Raw genomic sequence first — 25703 nt, forward strand, 5'->3', positions numbered from 1 at the left:
TTAAAGTAAAGTTTATTATCCAAATTTATGTTGAAACATAATTATCATAATCCTATATTTATGGTCTAGCTACACAATGCAGCAACGATAATTATTTTGTGCAGCACATCTTTCATAAAAATGTAATATATGTTGTAAATTAGCTGTCAGAAAATAACTGGATTGTGAAAAATATTTCATTAAGATGTGTACATATAGTCATTAACCAGTATAGGTATGGGACCTGTAATCCAGATTGCTCGGAATTGGGGGTTTTCGGATAAGGGTTCTTTTAGTAGTACTAAAAAAAAATAATTTAAATATTGAATAAACCCAGTAGAATTGTTTTGCCGCCAATAAAGATTAATTATATTTTAAGATCGAGTACAAGGTACCAGTGTTGGACTGAGATGCCAGGGACCCGCCAGAAAACCTTGGACCATAGGCCCACTTTCTAAACTATTCCTCCTCTCCTTGATGGCAACTAAGCTAGAGTAATCTTTGCTATTATTGTTTTAATATGTCTTTAGTAGTTTTAATCAGAAGCATCCATCATCTATAAAACCACAGGTCCAAACATTACAGATAACAGATCCCAATTCTGTGTAGTATATGTTGTACTGTTTGTAGAAATAATAATGCTTTTTTCTTGTATTTATTTTTTTTTTGCTTAATTAGTGTTTTTTTTTTTTTTTGTTTTAATGTTTCCCAGACTGGTGAAAAAAGCAGAGATGATGCACTGGAAGCTATTAAAGGAAACTTGGATTTTTTTTCAAGAGATGCAAGAATGCATCCTCCTCCTGTGCTTCAAACCAAGACAACAGGTATTGTAGGGTTTTGCATATTTGACAACTGACACATTTATATTTAAACATGACATTAACATGTAGGTAAGAACAAACCTTTAAGGCTTAAAAAGATAGGGAAACTTTGTTGTGCATACCTCCCAATGTTTGAAAAATATAAATAGGGACAAAAAGCGATGCTGCGCTGCAGATTTTTTTGACCATGCCCATTTTTGTAACCACATCTCCAAAATACCACTCCCATTTTACAAAATGTGCAAGGTTATGTAAAGTTTGAAAATTTCTGGGGGTTTGTTTTATGTATTATTACAGTCTTACTAATGAAGGTGAAATTGCCCTTTAAGTTGCAAGTCTGGTCCCCAAGAGGCCTGTTTATCTTATTAGTGCAGGTGTTGACTGTTGAGTATTCTGGGCTCTCTACCAAAAGCTAACTTAGTTAATTAAGTTTGAGAAACTTTGTATCTTTTTTGGCATTCAGTGCAAGGGAAATGAGGGACTTTTCAGTAAGAATCAGGACTGTCCCTCAAACTGGGACAGTTGGGAGATATGCCTGTGGGCAGTAGTGCCCAAAAATACCTTTTGCTACAGATTCATTAGAATTGTTGCATACTACATGTGGTAGTTACAGGTAATCATGTAAAAATTCTTATGTCAGAAGAATGTATTTTCTGGCAGTTTGTTGGTCTCATGAGACAAAATTTTCTGCAGGTGACCAAAGCGTCCTGTATGACTTTCCTAACCTTAGGGTTTGTAAATAAAGCATTAAGCACAAGGTTAACCAAATGGACTGTGTAGTTCTTAGTTCTGACTAATACGTTGTAAATTAGCTGTAGGAAAATAATTGAATTCTGAAAAAGTGATACTGACACATTTTATTTATTTTTTTTAGGTGGAATTTTCGCAGCATCTAACACCATGACACCAAAGCTGCCACCTTGGATCCATAATGATAATCTTGTCCCAGGTATTTAAAAATTGCTGATTATATTTGTTGAGTCATATTCTTTGTGAAGCAGAAACTGTATATATAGGTTATGTATGTAGATACAAAGCCTTTCTGCTCACTGCATCAATTACATAACCCCTGTAAAGTTATAACTTATATACCCACTACCTACCCACTCACATTGCCAGAGGGAGTGGCGCAGGTAGGTGAGAGTATATAAATAAGTCAGTGGCAGGCAGCTGCCCATGCATTTTGCCAAACAGTAACATTGCAGGCAGAGATGGACTGCAGCCTGCAACCTTTTGAAAATGTGCTGAGCCGCTCTGATCCCATCTGACCTGAAGGTTTCAGGCTAGCTGGCACATTAGTCTTGGCTGGAGAAGAGCTGATTTTTTGATACTGCTGTTTATGTAGTCTGGCAAAATAAGCAGGCAGAAACTACTTTAAAATCACTTAAAGGAATATTAACACCAAAAATGAAAGTGTTTGTTTTAAAGTAATTATAATATAATATAATGTATTGTTGCCCTGCACTGGTAAAAGTGTGTTTGCAACAGTGACACTACTAAATAAACTGCTGGTTAGCACTGGGATCAGCCATTCAAGCTGGAAAAAAGGACAAAAGGCACAGGTTACATAGCAGAAAACAAATACGCTCTGTAGAATACAGTGGTATTTAATTTGTTATCTGCTAAGTTACCTGTGCATTTTCTCCTTTGAATGGCTGCCCCTGTGGTTATACAACAACTTTGTTTATATAAACACTAGTTGAACTCGTTCAGGGCAACAGTATTATTGTAACTAGAAAGGGAAGTTTGAGACCAAACTTCATGTTGGTTTGAAAAAAGTCACTGAATTAAATCTGATTGGTTGTTGGTTCTTCCTGTCATTTAGACATGTCCTTGTCAGATGGGGAGAAAACATATATATGAGAAACCAGTTTTACGTTAGGTGGGTCTCACATTGAACACATCTCTGTGGCCGGGGAAAATTAAAAATAGCAGGGTGAAAACCGTCAGGGAGTGAAAGCCTTGGGTTTTGAGATTGGGTTATAGAATGACTGGAGCCATCTCTAGGAGCTGGACCCAAGTTTTGAACTGCTGACAAGAAACAATGGTCTCAGTACGGCAAGTCACATGTGTCAAAGGCCCTGGCAGAGACAAGCAACATCACTGTTCTGGGGCATGAGCAGTCATGGTATAATTATATATTGGTAAATAATCATTTAATAATAGTAGACCCGATTAGGATCTACTAATGATGTTGTCACTATGAGTAATCTATCTATGAAAAACCTCACCAGAATTATAACTGGTTGTTATGTGATCACTTTTCAGCTGTGATATTTTTCATTTTTATTTTATTCAGAGTTCTACAAGAACATTTTGGAAACCACAATGACAGCTACTGGGATAGATACAGCCAAACTGTATCCTATATTAATGTCCTCAGGTCTTCCCAGAGAGACTTTGGGGCAGATCTGGGCATTAGCTAATCGAACAGTGCCAGGAAAACTTGCAAAAGAGGAACTGTACACAGTTTTAGCAATGATAGCCATTGCTCAGGTATGCTTTCTTTTTTTCTCATAGAAGTTGCCATCCAAAAACTGATTTCAGATTAGTATACACACTGCGCATATGAGAGAGACTTTTTATTCGACATTCCTTATAAGTTAGTGCTTTAAAATAAGTACGGACTAAATCCCTAATTTTTAGGTTGAATACTAAATCCTGCATAAAATATTTGGCTTAAAACCAAACCAGATATAAAGTTTCATGACTCAGTGGGGCAGATTTATGATCAGGGATAAAAAAACCTTGTTAATTGAAGTATTTTTCCTCAAGCGGGTTTTCTTAAGAGAAAGTTTAGCAGCTTTTAGGTGCCAATCTTTTTCTTATTTAAAGGAGAAGAAAAGTTAAAAACTAAGTAAGCTTTATCAGAAAGTGCTATGCAAATACAGCCTTAAGCACTCACAGAAACACTGCACTCTGTCAAAAGAAACACGGGATTTATTTTCGCCTTTTGTGTGCACATGTTCTTCTGTGCCAGACTTCCTTCTCTCAGAAAAATTCTTCAGAGCAGAACTCTAGTTTATTCAGTTTGCTTCTCTTTCCCCCCTCCCATTATTTCTCTCACCCCTCCCAACTGTACTGTAATCTCAGCTACCAGCAGCCAAAGCTGCAGCATTGAAGCTACTGAGACCAAGCTAATATGGCAGCTGCTATCTTAAACAAACAGATGAGCTTCTAGGGCTGTTTTTTTCAGGTATAGTAAAGCTTTCTGCAAAATTAATATGGTGTTCTAGCTTGTACTATTGTGGCTAATCTATTGTCAATACAATGGCAAAATGCCTTTCCTTTTCCTTTAAGAAAGCCCACTCAGGGTAAGAGCTTCATCTTAAAGATTTTTTTTCCTTGAAACCCTGTGTGAGTGGCTTAACTCATGCAGCTTTCTTTTATGATTACTTGAGCCTTCTCATAAATCTGCCTCTAAGTGTTCAGATACAGTTCAGCTAAATGGGAAGTATTTGTCTGAATCCTGCAAAAACCTGCAAAAATCCTCTCAAATCCTGGATTACTCCTTTAGAGGGACTACATTGCAAATGCTGTTCAACTATTTTTTTTTTTGGCTTGTGACTTAATCCACAATTTAGGACGGAACTAAGGGAAACCAACATCCTTTCCACTAGTATAATGCATATATGAAGAGTTGAGTGTATATTTGAGTTGCAGGCTGTGCACAGCTTCTATAGATATGGTACTGACTTCACTTACACATCTTTAACTACCCCCTTGTTTAGCATAAATTCAATAATTAGGACATGTGCAGAACATGCTAATTTGCCTGTTGTTTTAAAGGTGAGCTACACCCCCCCCAGCTATAAAAGCCCCCTTAACTGACCTGCCTCGACCCCCCCCCCCTCACCTCTCCCTTATCGCATACTCTGTAACTTAAAAAAACTACCCCTTTCGCAAACCCCAACCTAAAAATGCAGCGCAGCGCAGCTGCATACCTGGGTGTCATCTTCTGTTCATTTGCAGAAGCTTCTGGTCTCCCCGCCGACACGGACCCTCCTTGAGCATGTGCAGTTGGGGCAATCAGGAAGTCAGCTTCAACTGCGCCTGCAGGGACCGTGTCGGCGATGAGACCCGAAGCATCTGCGATCGAACAGAAGGTGGGGCCCGTGTACTCAGCTGCGCTGCTCTGCATTTTTAGGTTGGGGTTTTGCAACAGGGCAGTTTTTTAAGTTACAGAGTATGCAATAAGGTACAGGTGAGGGGGCTTTTATTGCTGAGGCAGGTGTAGTTCTCTTTTGATTATGTAACATTTATGATTTTTGATATTTCTTGAGCTCAACAGGGAAACTGAAACAACTCCATGCTTGGTCCTTTCGAGCTAGATAATTTGATTAGCATTATTTAACCCCCTCCCTACACCTTTTTGTTTTTGACTGTTTTGTCAGAAGATATCCTCACAAAAAACAAACAGGGGGTAGCTTCAGTTTGCCCATTTAGCTCAAGAAGTAAGCAGTTTCTGTGGTTTATTTTAAAGGGTAATTCACATTTAAGTTAACTTTTAGTGTATTAACTTAAAAGTAACTTTTAATATGATTAATACAGTACATATGATCTCTTTAAATTCATAATTCGGTTACAGAGAGAAATATATTCCTTTTTTCTCTTCTTGTTTTAACTTACACATGCAACGCCCAGAGTGTGGGTTTTCAATTTTAGTTTATGCAGATAACTGCATTTTCCTTTGTAGCTGATGCTGGCATTGAATACAGACTTTTATAAATTAGAAGCTAGGGCTAACCCAAGTATTTTAGGCCTTTGTGCTACTCCCTCTTCTGTTATAAATTTGTAGAGTTTTTTTCTGGTACAACCAGAATGTTTGCCTTTTGCAGACAAGTAAAAGATGACAGCAAGTTAAAAGCAATCTGTTTATACTGACTTATGTCAGTTATACTCATATTCTTACTTTTAATTCCCTTATCCTTATTATCAGAGAGGAGGACCTGCTCTCAATCCAGATGTTCTAAACCAGATTCCATCTGCTCCTATACCAGTTTTAAGTGGTTTTCCAGTGGCTTTGCCAACCCATTCAAATCAGCTGCATATGATGTCTACAGGACCTGCTTTATCGATTCCTCCTGCCCAGCAACCTACTATAATGAATAAAGCTTCATTAGCAGGGGAAACTGCATCTAATTTATTGAACACTTTCACGCCTTCCTTCCCTGCTCATCAGGTAAGAATACATCCATTTATAAATGCTTATATTTTGACTTGACTTTGACTAGCATTTCATAGTTGTTTTGTTTCTCTTACGTATCTTACAGAATTCCTTTAATGAGTATAGGAATGGACTGAAACCTAGATTAATCTATGCATTTCAAATCTGAACCTTTTTCTGCAGAATTTGAACTCAGCCCCTAATTATCATGTAACTTGTTATATTTTTATTTGGATGGTGCCAGTTTATTTTTTACAGATTTTTTCTCCCTGTCATTTTGCTAATTTGCATATGCAAATTTGCCTTCCGATTTGGCCATTTCTTTGAATAGGTATTTGCTGAATACTAAAAGTTTGGACTTGCTGCATCCCTAATTGGGTCAAATATGTTCTGCTTGATATGCATTTTATATTAAAACAGCAATATCATGCCAAATAACAGACATGTATCTGTCTCCAAACTCATAGATCTGCACTTATCCTGCTATATATTTTCAAATGCTCATCAACTGAATCAGGCAGCTATGCTCTCCACCTTTATGAATGGCAAAAAGGGCAGGGTGATCCTGTGCTTTTGCAATATGGCTGCAGCTATACTGAAAGCACTTAGACCAGTGATCCCCAACCAAGGCTCACAAGCAACATGTTGCTCTCCATCCCATTTGATGTTGCTCCCAGTGGCCTCAATATAGGTGCCCATTTTCATATTTCTGGGTTGGAGACAAGTTTTGGAATGACAGAGACACCATTTTACGATCCTAAATTTTCGTATTGAAACGATCGTTTACGATTGGTGATCCGAAAGTCATGAAATTATCGTATCAGAACAATCGTAAACGGCGGGAAAACCTTTCTGACTTTGAACCTTCAGTGCATGATTTTGGGAGCCTCCCCTAGGAATCAATGGCACTCTGCAGCTCCAACCTGGCCCAAGGAAAGTCACGATACCAAAACTTGAATGAATCCGAAACTTTCATACTTGTGACAAATACGATTTGTCACACAAATTGTTGCGCAAATTAACGAAAATATCATAGAAAATACGCAAAAATTGGAAACTTTAAAAGAAATACAAATTTTTTGTAATTGGACCTGTCGTACTTTAATGAATGTGCCCCTAAGTGTATGTTTCTATGTAATCTATAAAGCCACTTTTTAAAATGAAATAGAAAATTGGTAAAGTAAAGTACCTTTTTTTTTTTTTTTCTTTAAAAAAAAAAAATGCTGAGGCTATTTTTCCTGTGTTCTAGGCATCCCAATCACTGGGGTGTTGATAAACAACATGCCTAGTGATTTTACCTTTTCTTGTCCTCTAAAGCTCCAGACAAATCAGGTTTTGGTAGGATTGTTACAGGGTCAGGGCTTCTTCTATAATCAGAACCTTGCCTCTAATTGCACTTTATCAGGGTGCCATAAAGCCATCTTTTTACTGGAAACTCCATTTTAGTGAAAAAAGTTGAATTGCGATATTTTCTTGCCCCAGTCACAGAGCAGGACTGGTGGGGTGGGAGGAAACATCAAGTCAGAGAAACTTCAATATTATGCATTTAAAGAAATGCTACCCTTTAACACTTTAACTACCTCTTTGGTATGAATTGCTGAAGCAGTACAAGAGTCTGTTTGCTGTAACATGCTAATATGTTCCCTTTTTATTGTAGCCTGTTAAATCTGAAGATGATGATTTTCAGGATTTTCAAGATGCTTCTAAACCTGGACCCCTGAATGTCCCCTCAGACTTTCAAAGCAACATCTCACTAAATGCAATAAATAAAAAACATTCTCAGATAAATAACAGGTAATGCTTTCTATTATCTTTTGCATGTGTTTTATTTATAGTATTACAGCATTCTGTGAGTTAAGATTAGGCAAATGTTAATATTAATAGCTTGTCTGTGAAAGTATATGTTGATACACTTCATTGCCCTGATTATTACCCTTCCTTGACTGAACTAATTGGCCTTTATGTGGCCGACCACCTCCACCAAGTTAGGTAGGCAGGAAGTTAATTCTTTTGCCATATGTCCACTTTATTTAAAGACAGATTTTGTTGCATGTAAGCTTACAAATAAAAGGTATGCAAGCTTAAACAAAAAGGTGATACCATCTTGCACCATCCTATCCAGCAGGCTTGTATTTGCCAGTTTTAAAGGACATGTAAACCCCACACAAAAATATTTAATCAGTGAACAGCCTCTTTGAAATCTTTCAATACCTTTCACTCTGGTTGTCCAGAGGTTAATAGGAAGGCTGCAACATTTCCTTAATCACTTAGGGGTATATTTATCATGCTGTGTAAAAAGTGGAGTAAAACATCACCGGTGATATTGATCATAGCAGCCAATCAGATACTTTGCTTTTGATTTTCTAACTGTTGAAATCTAATTGCTGATTGGTTGCCCTGGGCAACATCACCAGTAATGCTTCATTCCACTTTTTACACAACATAATAAATATACCCCTAAGATTTCCTTCTCCTCCTGTAACCTACTCGGCCCCCTCCCTCAGGAATTTGCTTTGACTTCTGGCTTGTGGGCATGCTCAGTCGTTCTAAGCTTAGATTACTAAACACGCCCCCCAGTCTAGCAGCCAGTGAAGAGATGGCATTGCTGGTTCCTATAGAAACTCAGCTCTGGCTGTCTGCTTCAATTTTTTTTCTCCTGACTTTTTCTCTCTTGAGCTCAGCTTGAACAAAGCAGAACATTTATCAGACAGTTCTGCCTGTGTAAGCCCGCATTCATGATGAAATGTATGCTGAATTAGGGTCTGTGTGTGTGTATGCTGTTTGCAGATTTAACTGTATCGGATTATGTATCAGTGGAAAAATGGCCACCGGGTGAAAGCTGCTATTAGTTTTAGGAAAATGTGATGGTGCTAGCAAATGCAGGAAAAGGTGATGTACCGTTTTAGCCAGTCAAAAAATGTTTACAGGGTAACCCTTTTGAAATAAAAAATAACAAAAGTGGTATAAAGGTGATACCTTTATTGGCTAACTAAGATAACCATAGCAAGCTTTCAGAACCTTCTAGTTCCTTTTTCAAGCTGATTACAAAGAAGCTGTGGTGCTCGCTGATATATATACAGCATTCAGCTCATAGATCAAATAACCAGAAAAAAAGAATATCTGTGTGGAAGGTGTTAACAAAGTCATATAAACGGGGGGGGGGGCTGCAAGGGACTAGCAAACAGAGGGGGTATATGCAGTACAAATGATGCCATTTGGGTGGGGGAGACATGCCCAACTGATATACATTGTAGGCAAATGTAGGCTTTACATGTCCTTTAAAGTTTATGGATGGCTTCTGATGCAACAATAAAAAAAGATACATTTTCTACTTAAATTGCTTGGTTTGAGATTAATGTTTTTCCTTGTTTTATAGCAGTAAAAACTTGCTTGTGCCAATTTCTGGTATAGCAGTTACATCAGCCTCTGTCGATAAATATGCTGTCTTTAAAGAAATCTCGATGGATAAGCCCTCTGATAAAACATCTACATTTGAAGGTAGGATTATTGATTATGCTGGTGTGTGTGTGTGTGTGTGTGTGGCATAAAAGCAATAACTGAAATAAGTTCATTTTAGTACATTAAGAAATATTTCTGCAAAGACCAATAAAACTTTGTTCCAAGTCAGTCAAATTCTTCTTTTAATTATACTGCAGCTATTGTTAGAATCCAGGATTTTCTGAATTTTACAGCATGGAGAGGGTTATTTTTGCAGAAATTGATAGACACTTCAGACTTATAAAGAGAAATATGGAAGGCGTTGGTAATCTTTCTGCCAAAGTTTCCTTACATTCATATGCATTTTTATTTGCATTTTGTTCAGCAAAGTGGCACCAGTAGTGCCTGGTGCAGATACAGAAGCATTTATGATAGGATTTAGCATTTTTTTCTTGTGTTTGTAAATAAACTTTAAGGCCTTATTTTTAACTGTTTGTAGGAAAACCATTTCATCAATATGCTTCTGTTGAAAAAGATCAAGCATCTTGCCAGTATTGTGGTTAGGACAAAGTTGTTGTGGCCAAATAGCTTTAGGGCTTTTATGGGCTTTTTTTTAGTTGGCAATTGTAGAATGACTCAAGCATTTGTTGATGCACCATATAACAAACTTTATTTAAAGAAAAGTTTACCTGCCATGTGCTGCTATCTCAGGGAATGGTAAAAGAGTTGAAAAATACTTTCTTCTCTTACTACTAATCTTGCTACTGTTTTTCATGCTGAGGCTAGGTTGCAATTGTCTCTGTTGTTATATTCACTTCTATTGTATCAGTGGCTCTGATTATTATGTCCATGCTTTAAAGTGAAAGTGTTGCCTCTTGAGTCTTGATTATGAATCCATCTCGCCAAGTAACATTCTGCTGTACAATACACTTTTACTGCCTACGTCAGCTATAAGGCCAATACAAACTTCAAGTGGCACAGCTGTATGGAGGTATGCCTTTGGTTTGAGGGGTCATGTAACTTTTTTTTGTAGTAAAGCTTCTCTACCCAAAGGCTTATAAAACAGCCTCATGCCACAGATACATAGAATACAGTTATGGTTTTTGTGGCCTAGGGTTCTGCTTTCAGAAATACTTAAAAAAAACATATAGTTAACTGATGACTTATGGTTTACGATTAATGTTTAATAACATGTTTAAATTACCAGATAGATTTAAAAAATTTTTTTTACAGGAGACAGTTTTACAAATTTCAAGTCTGCTTCCCCTGAAAGTTCCTCTGACAGTAAAGCCTCGGACAGCATTCCAACCCTTGATCTTTCTGCTGGCATTGCAGATTTTTTGTCACCATCTCCAATTATACCTCTTCCACAGAAATCAACAGGCCAACTAAAACCTTTAGTAAATGTTGCAGGTATTGATCCTTTCTCACCTGCAGTAACATCTGCAACATTCAATCCTCTTCCCTTGCCAACTCCAATCCCTTTATCAAGGCCTGCATCATCCAGTGTACCTTTTGTTTCATCATCTGATCCTGTTTCTTCAATGACTTCTACTGTTTCGTGTGAATTTGGGGATTTTGCACTTTGTGAGGCTTCTTCTGGTTCCCAAAATGACTTTGCTGATTTCATGGCTTTTAACCATAACAGCAGTATTTCAGAACAAGATTTTGAAGACAAATATAAATCATTTAATACAGAACACAGTACATCTGGTATGCAGTCTTTTACAGCAAACACTGTTCAGACCAAGCACAATACATCATCATCTGTTGCAAATAATTATGACACCTCTAAACCATTTTGTTTGGACAACTCCAGCTTAATGCATGATGAAATCAAGGACATAGTTTTCCCTGCTAGAGACAATACTTTAGCCGATTCGCTTTCTGAAAAGATCTCGGTAACAGAGAACAGCAATGAAAGATCATTTGTGGACAAGATTGCGGCTTTCAAACAAAACAAAGAGGACTCTGCTTCTATTAAATCTCTTGATCTTCCTTCTATTAGTGGCAGTAGCATTGGTAAAGAAGATTCAGAAGATGCACTCTCACTCCAGTTTGACATAAAATTGCCAGAAACTGAGGGGAATCTGAAGCATGTGATGTCTGATGGCTATCTGGATTTGCAAACAGGTAGTGGTCAAAATCTGTCACTAGCAGGTGAGGCTAAATTGCATTAACTATATATATAATTTTCCTGGGGGGGTGGGAGGATAAGAAGTTGAGTGTTATCTCTGTTCTCTTTTTATTATCACAAAATAAGTAAAAATCTGTGTTTTAGAAATTAAGGAATTTGGATTAAATTCATATTTAGCACAAAATTTACCAAAAGGTTTGCAAATGCTAACATATTTTTTGATGAACTGGGTAAATGATAAAATTGTTTTACCAAAGTAACATATATTTCCCATTTGGTAGTTCATAAAACTTTTTTTTATACAGTTGTAATTAATATTATTGATTGTTTAAGTTGAACTCCAACCAATAAATGCTTTTTGTATGATGAAAGAAAACGTAATTCTCTGCAGCTTTCCAATATACATTAATTACATATTTTCACTGGTTACCATATGCTCCATAAATGGAAAAGAACTAGACAACTCCAGTTTCTTCAATGACTCCCTTTATTTTGGGGCATTCAGTGGCCAATTATGCTTCATTATATACTTGAAACATTTCAAGAGCTCTGTGATTATTACTGTAATAGTTTTATGGTTTGCTTCTATACATATAGGAATTTTTCCCTGCAATGGAACATGCTATTTATGACCAGATTCTGCTCTTCACTTCTCCCGGTTTCATCATGTTTTGACGATAGATTTCTGTACCACACACCCATTCTGGCTTCTTCATTTTATTGTAGCACAAAGGAGGCCCTGGGTGATAAGGAAATTTGTAACAACATTGCCAGATATTGAGTGAATGCTTAGGCAAGGCTAAGGGTAATGTCCCATGGGGAGATTAGTCACCCAGGATAAATCTCTGCTACTGCGTTATAAGTCAGTATAATGTGATTCATGTTATAATGTGTTTCAGTTTTACAACATGATATTACATATGGCTGTTATGGCAGAACTATGCAGTTCAGTTGCATTTTCAGGTCTCTCTGTTTGAACTGGGCTTTTTTAAAAGTGCAACAAAAGTCTGAAATATTGGTGGCTTAAACATAGCTTAATAGGCAATTTGATATCTAATTTCTGCAAAACTTAAAGGAGAAGGAAAGGCTAATAAAGAGTTAAGCTCGAGCTGCAGGCATACCTTCATTTCTCTCAATAGTGCCCTTAAGTCTCCCCATATTTCTCCCATTCAGAAGATCCGAGGCCACACAGGAAAAAAAAAAATGCTGCGCTCCTGCACAGAGACCAAGACCAGTTACAGTTAGAAGTGCATGCGCATTTTCCATATTGTGTGCGTGCGCTTGCAGTTTCTATGGCCCTCCCACGTCGTGCTCGCGTCTAGGGGGAAGAATGAGGTTTGCACATGCACATTTATTTATGTGGGCATGTTGGACTAATTTAAATATCCAACATGGCGGCCGCATGGATTGGGGGGGGGGGGGGTCGAGATTTTAACCCTTTCCTTCTATAAATAAATTGAGCTGACCATACATGCACCAATATTATCGTACAAAACAAGGTTTCGTGTGATATTTGGTGCGTGTATGGTGGATCAACGAGACGACTGATATCACAAAAGCCTTGGATAACGGTTGTCTCGTTGATTGGGTGGGACAAAAGAATTTGATCGGGCGCCGTTGAAGGTCTATTAAGGTATCCATTAAACTGCAGCAGGGTCATAATATCATGGCTTTTAGAAGTGCTGCTTTTGCAACAATGTCCTTTATTCTCAGCACTTGGTACTATTACTTGGCCTAGACTGTAGAGAAGCAAAACTGTTATGTTTTTCCTGGGAAGGTCTTGAAATTTGTTGAAAAATAAAGGCTTCCTTGAATTGGAATATGATTAAGGTAAAGTGAGACCACAGCTTGGCCTGTGTGATATGGTAAATATTTCATAGAGATACTTGCCTTAGACTCTTCAGAGGTTTACGTGGTATTTCTATTTAATTTGAGGTTGCTTTGATGTACAGAAGTTGATCAGCTGGTATTGCTTTTATATTAATGGTGGATTAAAAGACTACTTGTGCTCATAGAAGAGCATTTTTGCAGTTTTGGTTTGATTCTAAACTGGACACTGTCTGCATCAAGGTTTATGTTCTCCTTGTGTGTGCATGGGTATCCTCCAGGTAATTAAATTTCCCCCCTCACTTCAAATAAATCAAGGCAGATTAATTGGTTCCTGATAAAATTGACTATAGGATGTGTTAATTGTAAATAAAGCATAAGTATAAATAAAGCGTTGTGCAACATGTGGGTGCTAAATAAATAAAGGATAATAAGCAACTGTGACATTTGCCATAGAGTTTAATGAATGATTTAATAAGGTTTAATTAAGGTTTTCTTATTTTTAGATATGGATGATTTTAAAGGAGGGAATAACCACCTGGAAAGCAATGACTGGTTTGAAAAGGATTTCATAATAAATCAACCTAAAAAACAGTCAGAATTCATCCTTGGTTCTGATAACTCTGGCACCAGTGAATCTTTGCAAGAAAAAGTGTCTTCCTTTGGAGACCCTATAGCAACCATATCCAAGATGAATACATTTACAAGAGACAGCTTCTTTCAAGAAGGGCTAAAAAAGCCTCTGGAAGAACTAAATGAGGACCTTTTCAGGCAGAAAGTAGATGATGTGTCGACTCTTAGTCTAGAACAAGATACTAATAGCCATGAAAAGCCTCCTATTTGCATTGCTCCTGAGGACAAAAACAGTAGTGATTTTGGGGAATTCCAAAGGGAAAAAACAAAAATAAGTAAGTTTGACTTTTTAATGGCCACCTCTCAGGGAAAAGTGAAGTCAAGTGAAGAGATGATAAAAAATGAACTTGCAACACTGGACTTGTGTGCTCAAGGTAAGTGCTTTCATACTGGTCGTCATTGTTTGTTTTATGCATTTTGTTCATTTCATTCAAGCTCCCTGACTATGATATTGCCATTTAATAGAGGTGAACCGTTCAGCTTAAAAAAAACTGTACTATGTGCACACATTTTGACAGTAAAAGTTTATGATGATGGCAAATAATTTTTTTGATAGAAGCCACTTATTTTACCCATAGGATCCCATAAAAGAAGTTTAAGCCTTGGTGACAAAGACATCAATCATACTGCTCTTTCACCTGCTCCTGAGAAACCTCGTGACCGTTCAAACACACTAAGTGAAAAGCCAGCTTTACCTGTCATCAGGGATAAGTACAAAGATCTTACTGGAGAGGTAGAGGTAAGAGATGCTGAGAATTTATGGATTGATTTGTTTAATGTACAATTTTGTATTACTATTAAAAACACATGCATGGTAATCAAGCTTACGTATGAATCCAGAGGCCAACCAAATAAATTTGACAGAATCTGGGGAGGCTGGCTGGACGCTCACTTAACTGATTTACCTTGAATTATATATGTGAATAGTCTGGCATGTTATTGTATGATAATATGGAAAACTCAACTATGGCTGTACCCCCTCCCCCTCCCTCCCTCCTTCTTTTCTGTACCCCACTCCCATATACTGATAAAAGCAATAAAAAGAATTTCTGTAAAAAAACAAAAACACATTCATGGTACACAAAAAATCCAGTGAATGTGTCATAGTAATGACACATTAAACTTAAAAGGATGATCAAAATGAGTACATATATAATTTGCTTATTCTGTTTTTCTACTGAAAATGTCTAACAAAATCTCTCTTTCTTTGCTTTAGGAAAGTGAGAGATATGTATATGAATGGCAAAGATGCCTAGAATGTGCTCTTAAGGTATATATATGATCCACTTAAATTATGAACACCTGTATATTATCTATGTTTTTTGAATAAATGTATACCAGTCAGAGCCAATTAAATACATTACCAATCATACTATTAAAAAAATATATATTGCTTGTTATAGAATATAAAAATAATAAATCCACTGAATTATATCCTACACTAAAGAAGATAGTGAGGTTTCCTCTATGCTTTTCCTTGCAAGTAAAATAACTTTTAAGCCTTTGTAACCTCAGCATTGATAACAGCAAATATCACACACCAGCTTTATTTAAGCAGGGCTGTCTTTAGCGAAAGCAGGGCCATATGCCAACAGGCATGGGGTGCAAAGGAGCCCTGTACTTTCCCCTGTCTAATGGCAGCTGAGAAGTGCTACCTTGTGCTCATTACCGCTGCATGAGGTGCAAAGTGCAATTTGATCTAGGGTGCAAGTACCTTAAAATGTTTATGGTGTGATGTATTTCCTGCTGGGGAATTACATTTATACATAAATCTGTACTGTAAGCCATTGCTATTGGTAATATGATTTTTTTTTAAATTTTTCAGTTAGTCTCCATGTTCGTGATGCTTTCTACAAATAGCGAATATTTTAAATAAAAAGTCTTTATGAGACTATTATTGTTGAATGTAATAAAAGTTCTTTGTAAATTTGGTCAGCCCATCTTTTTCTGTTTAACACTTCAGTTTTACATTGCTCTATATTTCTAACATTCTCATTTAACAAGGGTACAGTATTAGCATGGTTATGAATTAATGGTTCAGATGTAATTAATCTCTTTGCTGTAACTATCCTTCACTATGTGTTTATGTATTTCAGATTATCGCAAAAGCTAATGACACACTCAATGGAATAAGTAGCTCATCTGTATGCACAGAAGTTATTCAGTCTGCACAGGGCATGGAATATCTGCTAGGTATGGTTCTTCTTCAGAATACAGACAGTCCCTTTCTGTAAAACAAAAATAAGATAATGATAAGTCAGGAAATTACTACTCTCTGTTTGGCCCTTATGGTGGCCATACGCCTTCAGATCCGCTCGCTTGGTGATGTCGCCAAGCAAGTGGATCTTCTCCCGTTATCCCCCACCTATCGGGCGAACCCAGGCTAATTTGGTCGTTTGGCCATGGGGCCAAACGGTCGAATTAGAAGGACGGGTATAGGAGAAGTCGGATCAGGGACCGCCTCAACGTGCTGATGCGGTCCCCGATCGGACTAAATTTTTTAACCTGCCTAATCGATATCTGGCCGATTTCAGGCCAGATATTGGTCGGCCAGGCCCGTTGTTGGTGCCCCTACACGGGACGGTTAGCTGCCGAATCAGTCTAAGGGACCGATATCGGCAGCTAGAATCGGCCCATATATGGCCACCTTTAGCATTTACCAGATTACTATATAAACAGTAACCCTCCCCAGGATGTAACAGAGAACCTCAATATCAGACAAGATATGCCCCAGAATAAATAAGCACTTGCTGAATTTGGCACAAATGTATATGTCCATAAAGTCATTTTTTACTTTAATAAATAGCAGTGTGTTGGGCAATGCATATGCCCCAACTTCCCTATGACACTTCTATGTAAATCATGTTGTTTAAACTAATTACTTGAAGAATGAATCAATTGAAAAGTAATGTGTGTTTGTTAATTACAATCCTGAAGGTGTTGTTGAAGTCTACCGAGTTACTAAAAGAGTAGAACTGGGCATTAAGGCTACAGCAGTGTGCAGCGAGAAACTTCAGCTCTTACTTAAAGAAATAGACAAACTCTGGAACAACCTAATTGGATTCATGTCACTAGCATCATTAATGGTAAGTTTTCTAATGACCTGATTTAGGCTTTGTGGAGTTGGGGGGTATGTGAGACACAAGGTATAAAAATATGCAGCTGTTTGGGGAAGGTTAAGGAAATATTAATATTATTGTTATGATTGAGAGAATGGATATGCAGGATCCATCTGAACTTTGTACTATGTAGAGTAGGGAAATCTCTAATATACATCTGATGGTTAACTCTGACAGTGATGGGGTAATGAATTTTATCAGCAGTGAGCTGCTCTGTTGTGGTCCTCTCAGCGTGCATGTGAGGGTGTTTACTAGAGAGACAACGTCTAAGGGCTCTGACATGGGGAGATTAGTCGCCCGCGACAAATCTCCCTTGTCACGGGCGACTAATCTCCCCGAACTACCATCCCACCGGCGAAAATGTAAGTGTCTCTGGAGATAAGGCTTGAAATATAAGGTTAGCATTGTTGAGAGCTGTGTAAGTCAGAAGTAATTTTAATGGTAATGTCCCACAGAGAGATTAGTTGCCCACAATAGATCTTCTATTTCATAGACATCAATGCTTATTTCTTTGAACATGTCATGCAAACATGCAGTTGACAAGACTGAATGAATCCTCGTGGTGTCAGCAGTGACATTTTGTGGTCCTACAACACTTGTATACTATGAATTCTAACTTAGACTTGAAGGAAAGGCAAAGTCACTTGGGGGTGCCAAAATGTTAGGCACCCCCAAGTGACTTGAATCGCATACCTTTTACCCCGGGCTGGTGCCCCTGTACAGAGAGAACAACACCAGCCCGGGGTACCTGCAGCGCTCCCTTCTTCCTGCTTTGCGAGCGCGCGCAGAGAAGAGAAGTCGGCTTTTCACTCTACTGCGCATGCGCCTATGTGTTAGTCTTAGCGAAACGCAGGCGGAAGGAGGAAGCACATTGCTCCAGGTACCCCGGGCTGGTGCTGTTTTCTCCTAACGGGCACCAGCCCGGGGTATGAGGTAAGCGATTAAAGTCACTTAGGGGTGCTTAACATTTTAGCACCCCCAAGTGACTTAGCCTTTCCTTCTCCTTTAAAGGGATACTGTCTTGATTTTTATGGTATCATTTTTATTTCTAAATTAGACTGTTTACATAGCAAATAATTCACTCTACCATTTAAAATGTTATTCTTGAACCATCAAAAGTATTTTTTTTCGTAATTTTTTTTTTTTTTAGTTACTTAATATTGGTGTGTAACCAGCCATCTCAGTGTATTGTGCCTGAGTCTGGGCTCTCAGACAGAGTCAGCGCTACCTATTGACTTCTATAGAAACTCGCAAGCTTTTAGATGGCGAATTTTTACATTTGAGTTTTCAAGTTTTTTGCACTTAATAAATACCATTTATTAAGTGCAAAATACCATACACGTTTTTGAAACATAATTCAAATTCAAGTTTTTTTAGAGGGAAAAAAATTAAACTTGAGCATTGATAAATTTCCCCCTAAGTTACCAAATATATGAACTTAATGCTGTATAATTTTTACTGAAATTTAAAGTCAGTGCAGTAATCAGTAGGCTGAATTACACAAAATATCAGTGATGTCAGTCATAGTTATAATAGTCAAAATCAATATTAATATTTACATATCACTGTTTTAATCATTATATACGATTGCTTGGTCCATGTTCCTTGCTGAAGGTGGTTGTGACTGTGTGGATTGTGCATGTAAGAATAAAATCGTCACACATGTCACACATTGCTTTTTTCTTTTCCATATATTTACAGCCCGATGAAAGTGCTCTAGACTTTTCCTCCTGCATGCTTCGACCGGGAATAAAAAATGCTCAGGAGCTGGCATGTGGCGTGTGCTTACTAAATGTAGATTCCCGCAGTAAGGTATGGTAAAAACAGTACATATAAGTAATTTATGTGAGAATTGGTCCAATAGCTTAAAACTATTAAATTGTCAGAATAATGGCATGTTGAACTAGTACAGGAGCTGATTTCGAGCTTCAGTGAATAATATCTTGCAGCTGTAGCTGTTTATCTTTAGAGGCATAACTGCTTGTAATTTGGGATTATGGTGCCTGAAATATTCTTAAATCCAGAATGCAGAAATTGAGAATATTAATGTTTCCTTTTCATGCAATTTTGAATCAGTATTTATAAAAGTAAGTCTGTATGTGTATTACAGGACACTATATTGTTAAAATTTCCACCACAATTATTCTTTGTAAAGGAGAGCACATGTATAGACACATGGTTTCTCTTATTCTAGGGTATGAGAAAACCTATGGAAAGTGCCATTTACACCCCTTTTCAGCTAGCCACAGCCCTTGTGTCATGTCAGACTTCTAAGCTGTCAGACAAACCCTCATTCAGTTTTCTTAGAATGGTATAATAAATACAATATCTAACCTCACTTACTCTCACTAACTTGTGGTCAGCCTACCAGTTTCCTTCAGAAACAATTGCCACTGACTCTTTCTTTTCATTCTTTTTTCCTGTTTGAGGTTTCACAAAATTCTCACACACATTTTCCGCTTTGCTTTTTTTTTTTGCCAACTCCATTCTTGATAAACAACCCCCGTAGTCTCCAATACAATGCTGTAACATTATGGTTAATAGGACCTATTAACCATAATGCTCAGGACATGGGGTTGTTCCACAGTTAAGATCTCCATACCTCCAAGCCTACAAAAAAAATAATTTCAAGGATTGTTTTGCCTTCTATAAGGACTAATTATATCTTAGTTGGGGTAAAGTACAAGCTTCTGTTTTATTCTAACAGAGAAAATCATTTTTAAAAATCTGAATTATTTGATTAAAATGGAGTGTATGGGAGTTGGCCTTCCCGTAATCGTAATTTGGAACTTTCTGGATAATTGGTTTACAGATAACTGATCCCATACCTTAATTTTATATTAATAAACATCTGTACTTGGTAAGACAGGCACATATCAAATGAATGAAGGATTTGTTTGACTGTATGAATGTTTGGTTGACTGGAGACAGGTACAGAGCAACTACAACTGCACATTTGATGTTAGTATATATAGTTTATGCATGTGTGTGTATAGATAGGTAAGTATAGGTTTGTGTGTGCTGGGTTTACTTGGAAGGGTTGAACTTGATGGACTCTGGTCTATTTTCAACCCTATGTAAATATGTAACATGATGGTGCCCGTGATATCTTTTCAGGAATAAACAGAAGAAAGCTATTTATTATTCTTATCTGGTTTCTTAAGTCTCTTTGACATAGGAAAAGAAGGAACCCCCAAAAATGAATAGTACATATGGTAAACATCAACCACAAGATGGCGAGCTTTGCTAACCACTTGATCACTCTGATCCTGATCACACGGGCTGATTTTAAACTTGGTTTAAAATAGTATGCTTTGGGAAAATTAAATATTGCCTAATTATGTGCCATAAGGGAAACTTCAGAGGGAGAGTAGCATTGTGTTTAATTTATAAGGTAACAAGGGATTCATATTTTACTGTGCTTGAAAGTCTGTCAGCTCACATTAAATCACCGATGCATACCTAAGACTATACCTTGGTCTGCTTTTTTTTCTTTCTTTATTTGCCCTAGAGTCAGGGGGAGAGTGTGAAATGTATTTTGTAGAGTCTACCAATAGATGGCTTTCCTTTGCAGGAATTTTTTTAAAAGGTTAGCCTCTGAATCATTATTTTTCCACCTATAAATAGAATTGCAATGGTTCTTGACATTGAAGCCCTGCACCACAGTGGTATAAAGCTGTTGGGCAATGTGTAGTGCATTTTTGCAATGTGCTTCCTTAGACTTGAGCTGTTGGTAGTTGTATTTTTGTTTGTTTATTTTTAACTATTCAAGTACCACAAACTTTTTAGTTCATTTTGTTTTTGTTCTTCAAAATATTGATATCTTGTTTGTAGAGAATGGCAAAGATCAGAAACTGATACACTAAATTACTGAATAACAATTATTTTAAGCATATTAGGGGTAATATATAAACACAAATGCAGTGTTCGAAGTGCAATTTGTGATGCAGATTGCCATAATTTTTACCCATTACACATTTACCCATTTTTTTTTTCTCCAGAATTCTAGAGTAGTTATGCCTGATGCACCTCATGGATGCAAACTGGGGGCAGTTGCATTTCCAGAGTTGGGGTTGTATCAATTCTGGGACATGCATTCAAAATGGCATTTGCAGCTGATTCATTTGGCTCCTAGTGATGCAACTTGCTATGGGAACCCTGGAACTACCGCTAGGTCCAGGGTGGTGGTAGCTCCAGAATTACTCAGTATCAATAGCCACAGATGTGTACCATTCATCAGAAGTGACAGGGTGGACTAATTGTCAACCATGTGGAAGTATAGGATTGAGTGATGAATTGCGTAAATATACGCTGTCCATTGCTGTTTGTAAATGAGCCCTGTTGCTTTTTGTTATACTTCTTTTGTATACCCTTCACTGCTGTCACAGTTCTTAGGTAACAGCTCAAGGATTTACTTTGTCCAGGTAAATATGTTTATTCTGTTATCTTAAACATTTTCAGAAAGAAGAGAAACCTGCTCTGGAACATCCTAGAAAAGTATGACACCCCATAATAACAGACCTTAAGTATACCACTTGCCCTGCCCATGTAGCTTACTTTTAAGTCTTCATTTTTAACACTTTTCTCTAATTTCACGTAAAATATTATTATGTTTTATTGGCTAATAATTATGCGCTTTTGTTCATAAATTCTGGTATGTTGGGTCCTTCGATAATCATTTTCTTTCTTGCCTGCTGTATGTGATTGAAATATGGCAAATGTGGGACATAAATATAAATATTTCTGATATATATATCCTGTTAATTGACTTTTGTTGGTATTTCTTTAAGGATATACTTTAGGCATTTACAGATATTGTGCTATTTAGACATCTAGCACTGAGCTCTATTTTTACAGAAGACACTCATGTCCACTCCATGTAGTAGTAGCAATTCTGTATTCAACAGGAGTGGTTAACAGCAACAGCCAACAGCAAATATAATGAGAAACTATTAAGTCTTTTCATAGCACAAGGTTTATAAATGATGAGCAATGTAATATTAATCACTTCTTTCTCTCCTCTTCTAAGGGATCATTTGCAATGCACTATTGTGTGTGTTGCATTATGCTTTGTATTAGTGAGGCGCAGGGGAAGGGGGGGGGGCAAGGGCATAGCTGCCCCACCTTTTGCCTTGAGTGTAATTTAGACGCACGTGGAAGGGAGTGGCAGGAGGCGCAGCCCACATCAGAGCCCTGTCCTAACCGCCTGTCACAAGGCACCATACTCTCTGCACTGAGCATAGGATTTTTAATCTCAGGGCAGAGAACAGCAACCCCAGGGGCACAAATGCTCTGTGAGTGAGCACTAAGGTGTGTGCTTTTGCACTTGAGTCCCTAGGTTTGTAAATAGCTCCTGTAGTCTCCTTAGGCTATGGACAATTAAATATCCTTCATTCAGTTACAACCATTAGTCACCTATGGGGCTAAACAGATAGCAAGTGTAAGCCAAAACCATTGTTCTTGAATCTGGCTAACTGATGTGAGCAGCCGTTTTGGCTTCGTGACTTTGGTTAGGCTTTATAGGGAAAATATTTGCAACATACATACATGGAAAGCATGGTATGATAGATTATTGTTGGCACATAACATTCTTTTTCTGCATATTTTCTACTTGCAACTGTCAACTGATGAACATAAATTCTGCATTTCTGCAAGTTGTTTTTGAAATGTATTTATTTGTCTTGTGCAATGATAAGTTGCCATGTTTCTTCTTTTGGGCAACTTAACAGGAAACCACAGCAAGCATATGTTTTGTCCTTAATTGATTTTATGGCCATTTTAGTGCTTTGGCTTTAGTGACCTCGACAACAACAACAACAACATCAAAAGCGGGTTGCAGGTTGAGCTGTTCTGCCTGCCCCGCCTCCTCAGTGATGTCATAGGCAGGGAGGGTTCAGACACGAAGCCATGGGCCGGGTGGGGAAGGGGCGGGTATGGGACGGCAAATAGTCGACCCGCACATCACTAATATACACACACCCATATATATATATATATATATATATATATATATATATATATATACATATATATATATATATATATACATATATATATATATATACATATATATATATATATATATATATATATATATACATATATATATATATACATATATATATATATATACATATATATATATATATACATATATATATATATATATATATATATATATATATATATATATATATATATATATATATATATATATACACACATACATATATATATATATATATATACATATATATATATATATATATATATATACATCAGGAGAGAGCCGGCACTCACGTCAATCGGGTCACAATAGCCTGGGTGCAGGTCCAAGTGAAGAATTAGATACAGCAGTGAAGAGATCCGCACTCACAGGTCTCATAGAATTAATCTGGTGTTTATTGAGAAGTCTTCTCAATAAACACCAGATTAATTCTATAAGACCTGTGAGTGCGGATCTCTTCACTGCTATATATATATATTATATATATATAATATATATACCGTATTTTTCGCCCTATAAGACGCTCCAGAATATAAGACGCACCCAATTTTAAAGGAGGAAAATCGAGAAAAAAAAGATTCTGAACCAAATACTGTAGTAAATTATTTTATATCAACTGTATAAAGTTAATTGTCTCTGGGCTCGCACATAATGAGGCTTCCCCCAGGGCCCCCCCAAGTATCCTTCAGCTTCCCCCAGGGCCCCCCAAGCATCCTTCAGCTTCCCCCAGGCCCCCCCCAAGTATCCTTCAGCTTCCCCCAGGGCCCCCCCCCCCAAGTATCCTTCAGCTTCCTCCAGGGCCTCCAAGCATCCTCCAGCTCCCCCACGGCACCCCCAGCATTCTTCAGCTTTCCTCAGGGCCCCCAAGCACCTTCCATTTCCCCCCTAACCTCCCCCCAGCGGCCTCTGGCTCCCGTGATGTCTTCCTCTCTGTGCCGCGGCTTCCAGCTGCTTCTGTGCTTTTATAAGGTTGCGCCCTGTGCGTGTGACGTCAGTACGCACGGGCGCAACCTTATAAAAGTGAGGATGTAGCAGAGAGCCGCGGCACATAGAGGAAGACGCAACTAAAGATTGGGCCCGGGCTTGATTAATGGGAGCCCGAGCTAAGGAAACTCTAGCGCGGCCGGGCCCCCTTTAAAGCTAAAAACCCCCGGAACCGGGACGTTCGTACCCCCTGTGCCCCCCTGATGGTGGCCCTGGTCTAGTTTGTCGTATAAGACGCACCAACTTTTCCCCCCCAGTTTTGGGGAAGAAAAAGTGCGTCTTATACGGCGAAAAATATGGTGTGTGTGTGTATATATATATATATATATATATATAATGTCACAGGAAAAATACCGCACTCACAGGTCTTCGTAGAGGAAAACAATGATTTAGTTTCACAGCATACAACTGACGTTTCGGCTGCTTCCACAGCCTTTCTCAAAGTGAACACCAAGTAAAACCACCCACCATTTAAACCTACTATGGCGCCAAAACCACCTGATGACGTCATACAGCCCAAGACTATTGCTCCCCCACCATATACAGTAAAATAAAATCAAACAGCACATACACAAAATAGAACATACTAATAAATTATAGGGATAAGAACAAATAGTAAGAAAACGGAAAATTAGTAAAGAGTTACCCACCAGACAAGTGTGGAAAGTGAAGGAGAGGATCCGCAGTGTAGCACGTAACCTACGCAGGCTGAACTGTAATTCTCCATAATGGAGTCATGTGACTGTTAATAAAGATTGTGGAGCGGTTATAGTAATAAGGGGCGCAAATAATGCCTGAATCGCCATCCTCCGGTCGCGTCAAGCTGAGCCACCCCTGGTTAATGTGCACATTTCATGCTATGTAGCGGTGGACCTTCTACATTAGCAGGGGATAGGAACTCATAAGGCCCTGGGGGCGATGGCCCGCACAGCCTCTATGGGTACCTAATGATACCTTCATTTTTATTTAAGAGCCGGGCATAACCCGGGAAGGACGATACGCGTCCTCGTTACCATAGTAACGTTTACGTAGCCCAACACCAGAGCGGCCGATACGAGGTCCACCGCTACATAGCACGAAATGTGCACATTAACCAGGGGTGGCTCAGCTTGACGCGACCGGAGGATGGCGATTCAGGCATTATTTGCGCCCCTTATTACTATAACGGCTCCACGATCTTTATTAACAGTCACATGACTCCATTATGGAGAATTACAGTTCAGCCTGCGTAGGTTACGTGCTACACTGCGGATCCTCTCCTTCACTTTCCACACATGTCTGGTGGGTAACTCTACTAATTTTCCGTTTTCTTACTATTTGTTCTTATCCCTATAATTTATTAGTATGTTCTATTTTGTGTATGTGCTGTTTGATTTTATTTTACTGTATATGGTGGGGGAGCAATAGTCTTGGGCTGTATGACGTCATCAGGTGGTTTTGGCGCCATAGTAGGTTTAAATGGTGGGTGGTTTTACTTGGTGTTCACTTTGAGAAAGGCTGTGGAAGCAGCCGAAACGTCAGTTGTATGCTGTGAAAATAAATCATCGTTTTCCTCTACTAAGACCTGTGAGTGCGGTATTTTTCCTGTGAC

The 25703-nt window shown here is 38.0% G+C and overlaps 1 protein-coding gene across 5 annotated transcripts in view; it reads left to right on the forward strand.

Annotated features, from left to right (window-relative positions):
• The window catches only part of synrg (synergin, gamma), a 43968-nt gene that overhangs the window by 14579 nt on the left and 3686 nt on the right, over positions 1-25703 (forward strand). For 3 of the 5 annotated variants that reach the window (XM_002939639.5, XM_012970285.2, XM_012970289.3), the window contains exons 5-18: positions 692-803; positions 1675-1749; positions 3100-3296; positions 5740-5982; positions 7625-7761; positions 9344-9465; positions 10639-11565; positions 13876-14376; positions 14581-14741; positions 15219-15272; positions 16099-16195; positions 16940-17088; positions 18823-18933; positions 21583-21618. In XM_002939639.5, coding sequence (XP_002939685.2) covers positions 692-803; positions 1675-1749; positions 3100-3296; positions 5740-5982; positions 7625-7761; positions 9344-9465; positions 10639-11565; positions 13876-14376; positions 14581-14741; positions 15219-15272; positions 16099-16195; positions 16940-17088; positions 18823-18933; positions 21583-21618 — 2922 coding nt within the window. The remainder of the gene's footprint in view (positions 1-691; positions 804-1674; positions 1750-3099; positions 3297-5739; positions 5983-7624; positions 7762-9343; positions 9466-10638; positions 11566-13875; positions 14377-14580; positions 14742-15218; positions 15273-16098; positions 16196-16939; positions 17089-18822; positions 18934-21582; positions 21619-25703) is intronic. The other 2 variants (XM_018091503.2, XM_004910648.4) reach the window with 2 other exon arrangements.

This window comes from Xenopus tropicalis, chromosome 2 (genome assembly GCF_000004195.4).
Source record: "Xenopus tropicalis strain Nigerian chromosome 2, UCB_Xtro_10.0, whole genome shotgun sequence".
Lineage (NCBI taxonomy): Eukaryota > Metazoa > Chordata > Amphibia > Anura > Pipidae > Xenopus > Xenopus tropicalis.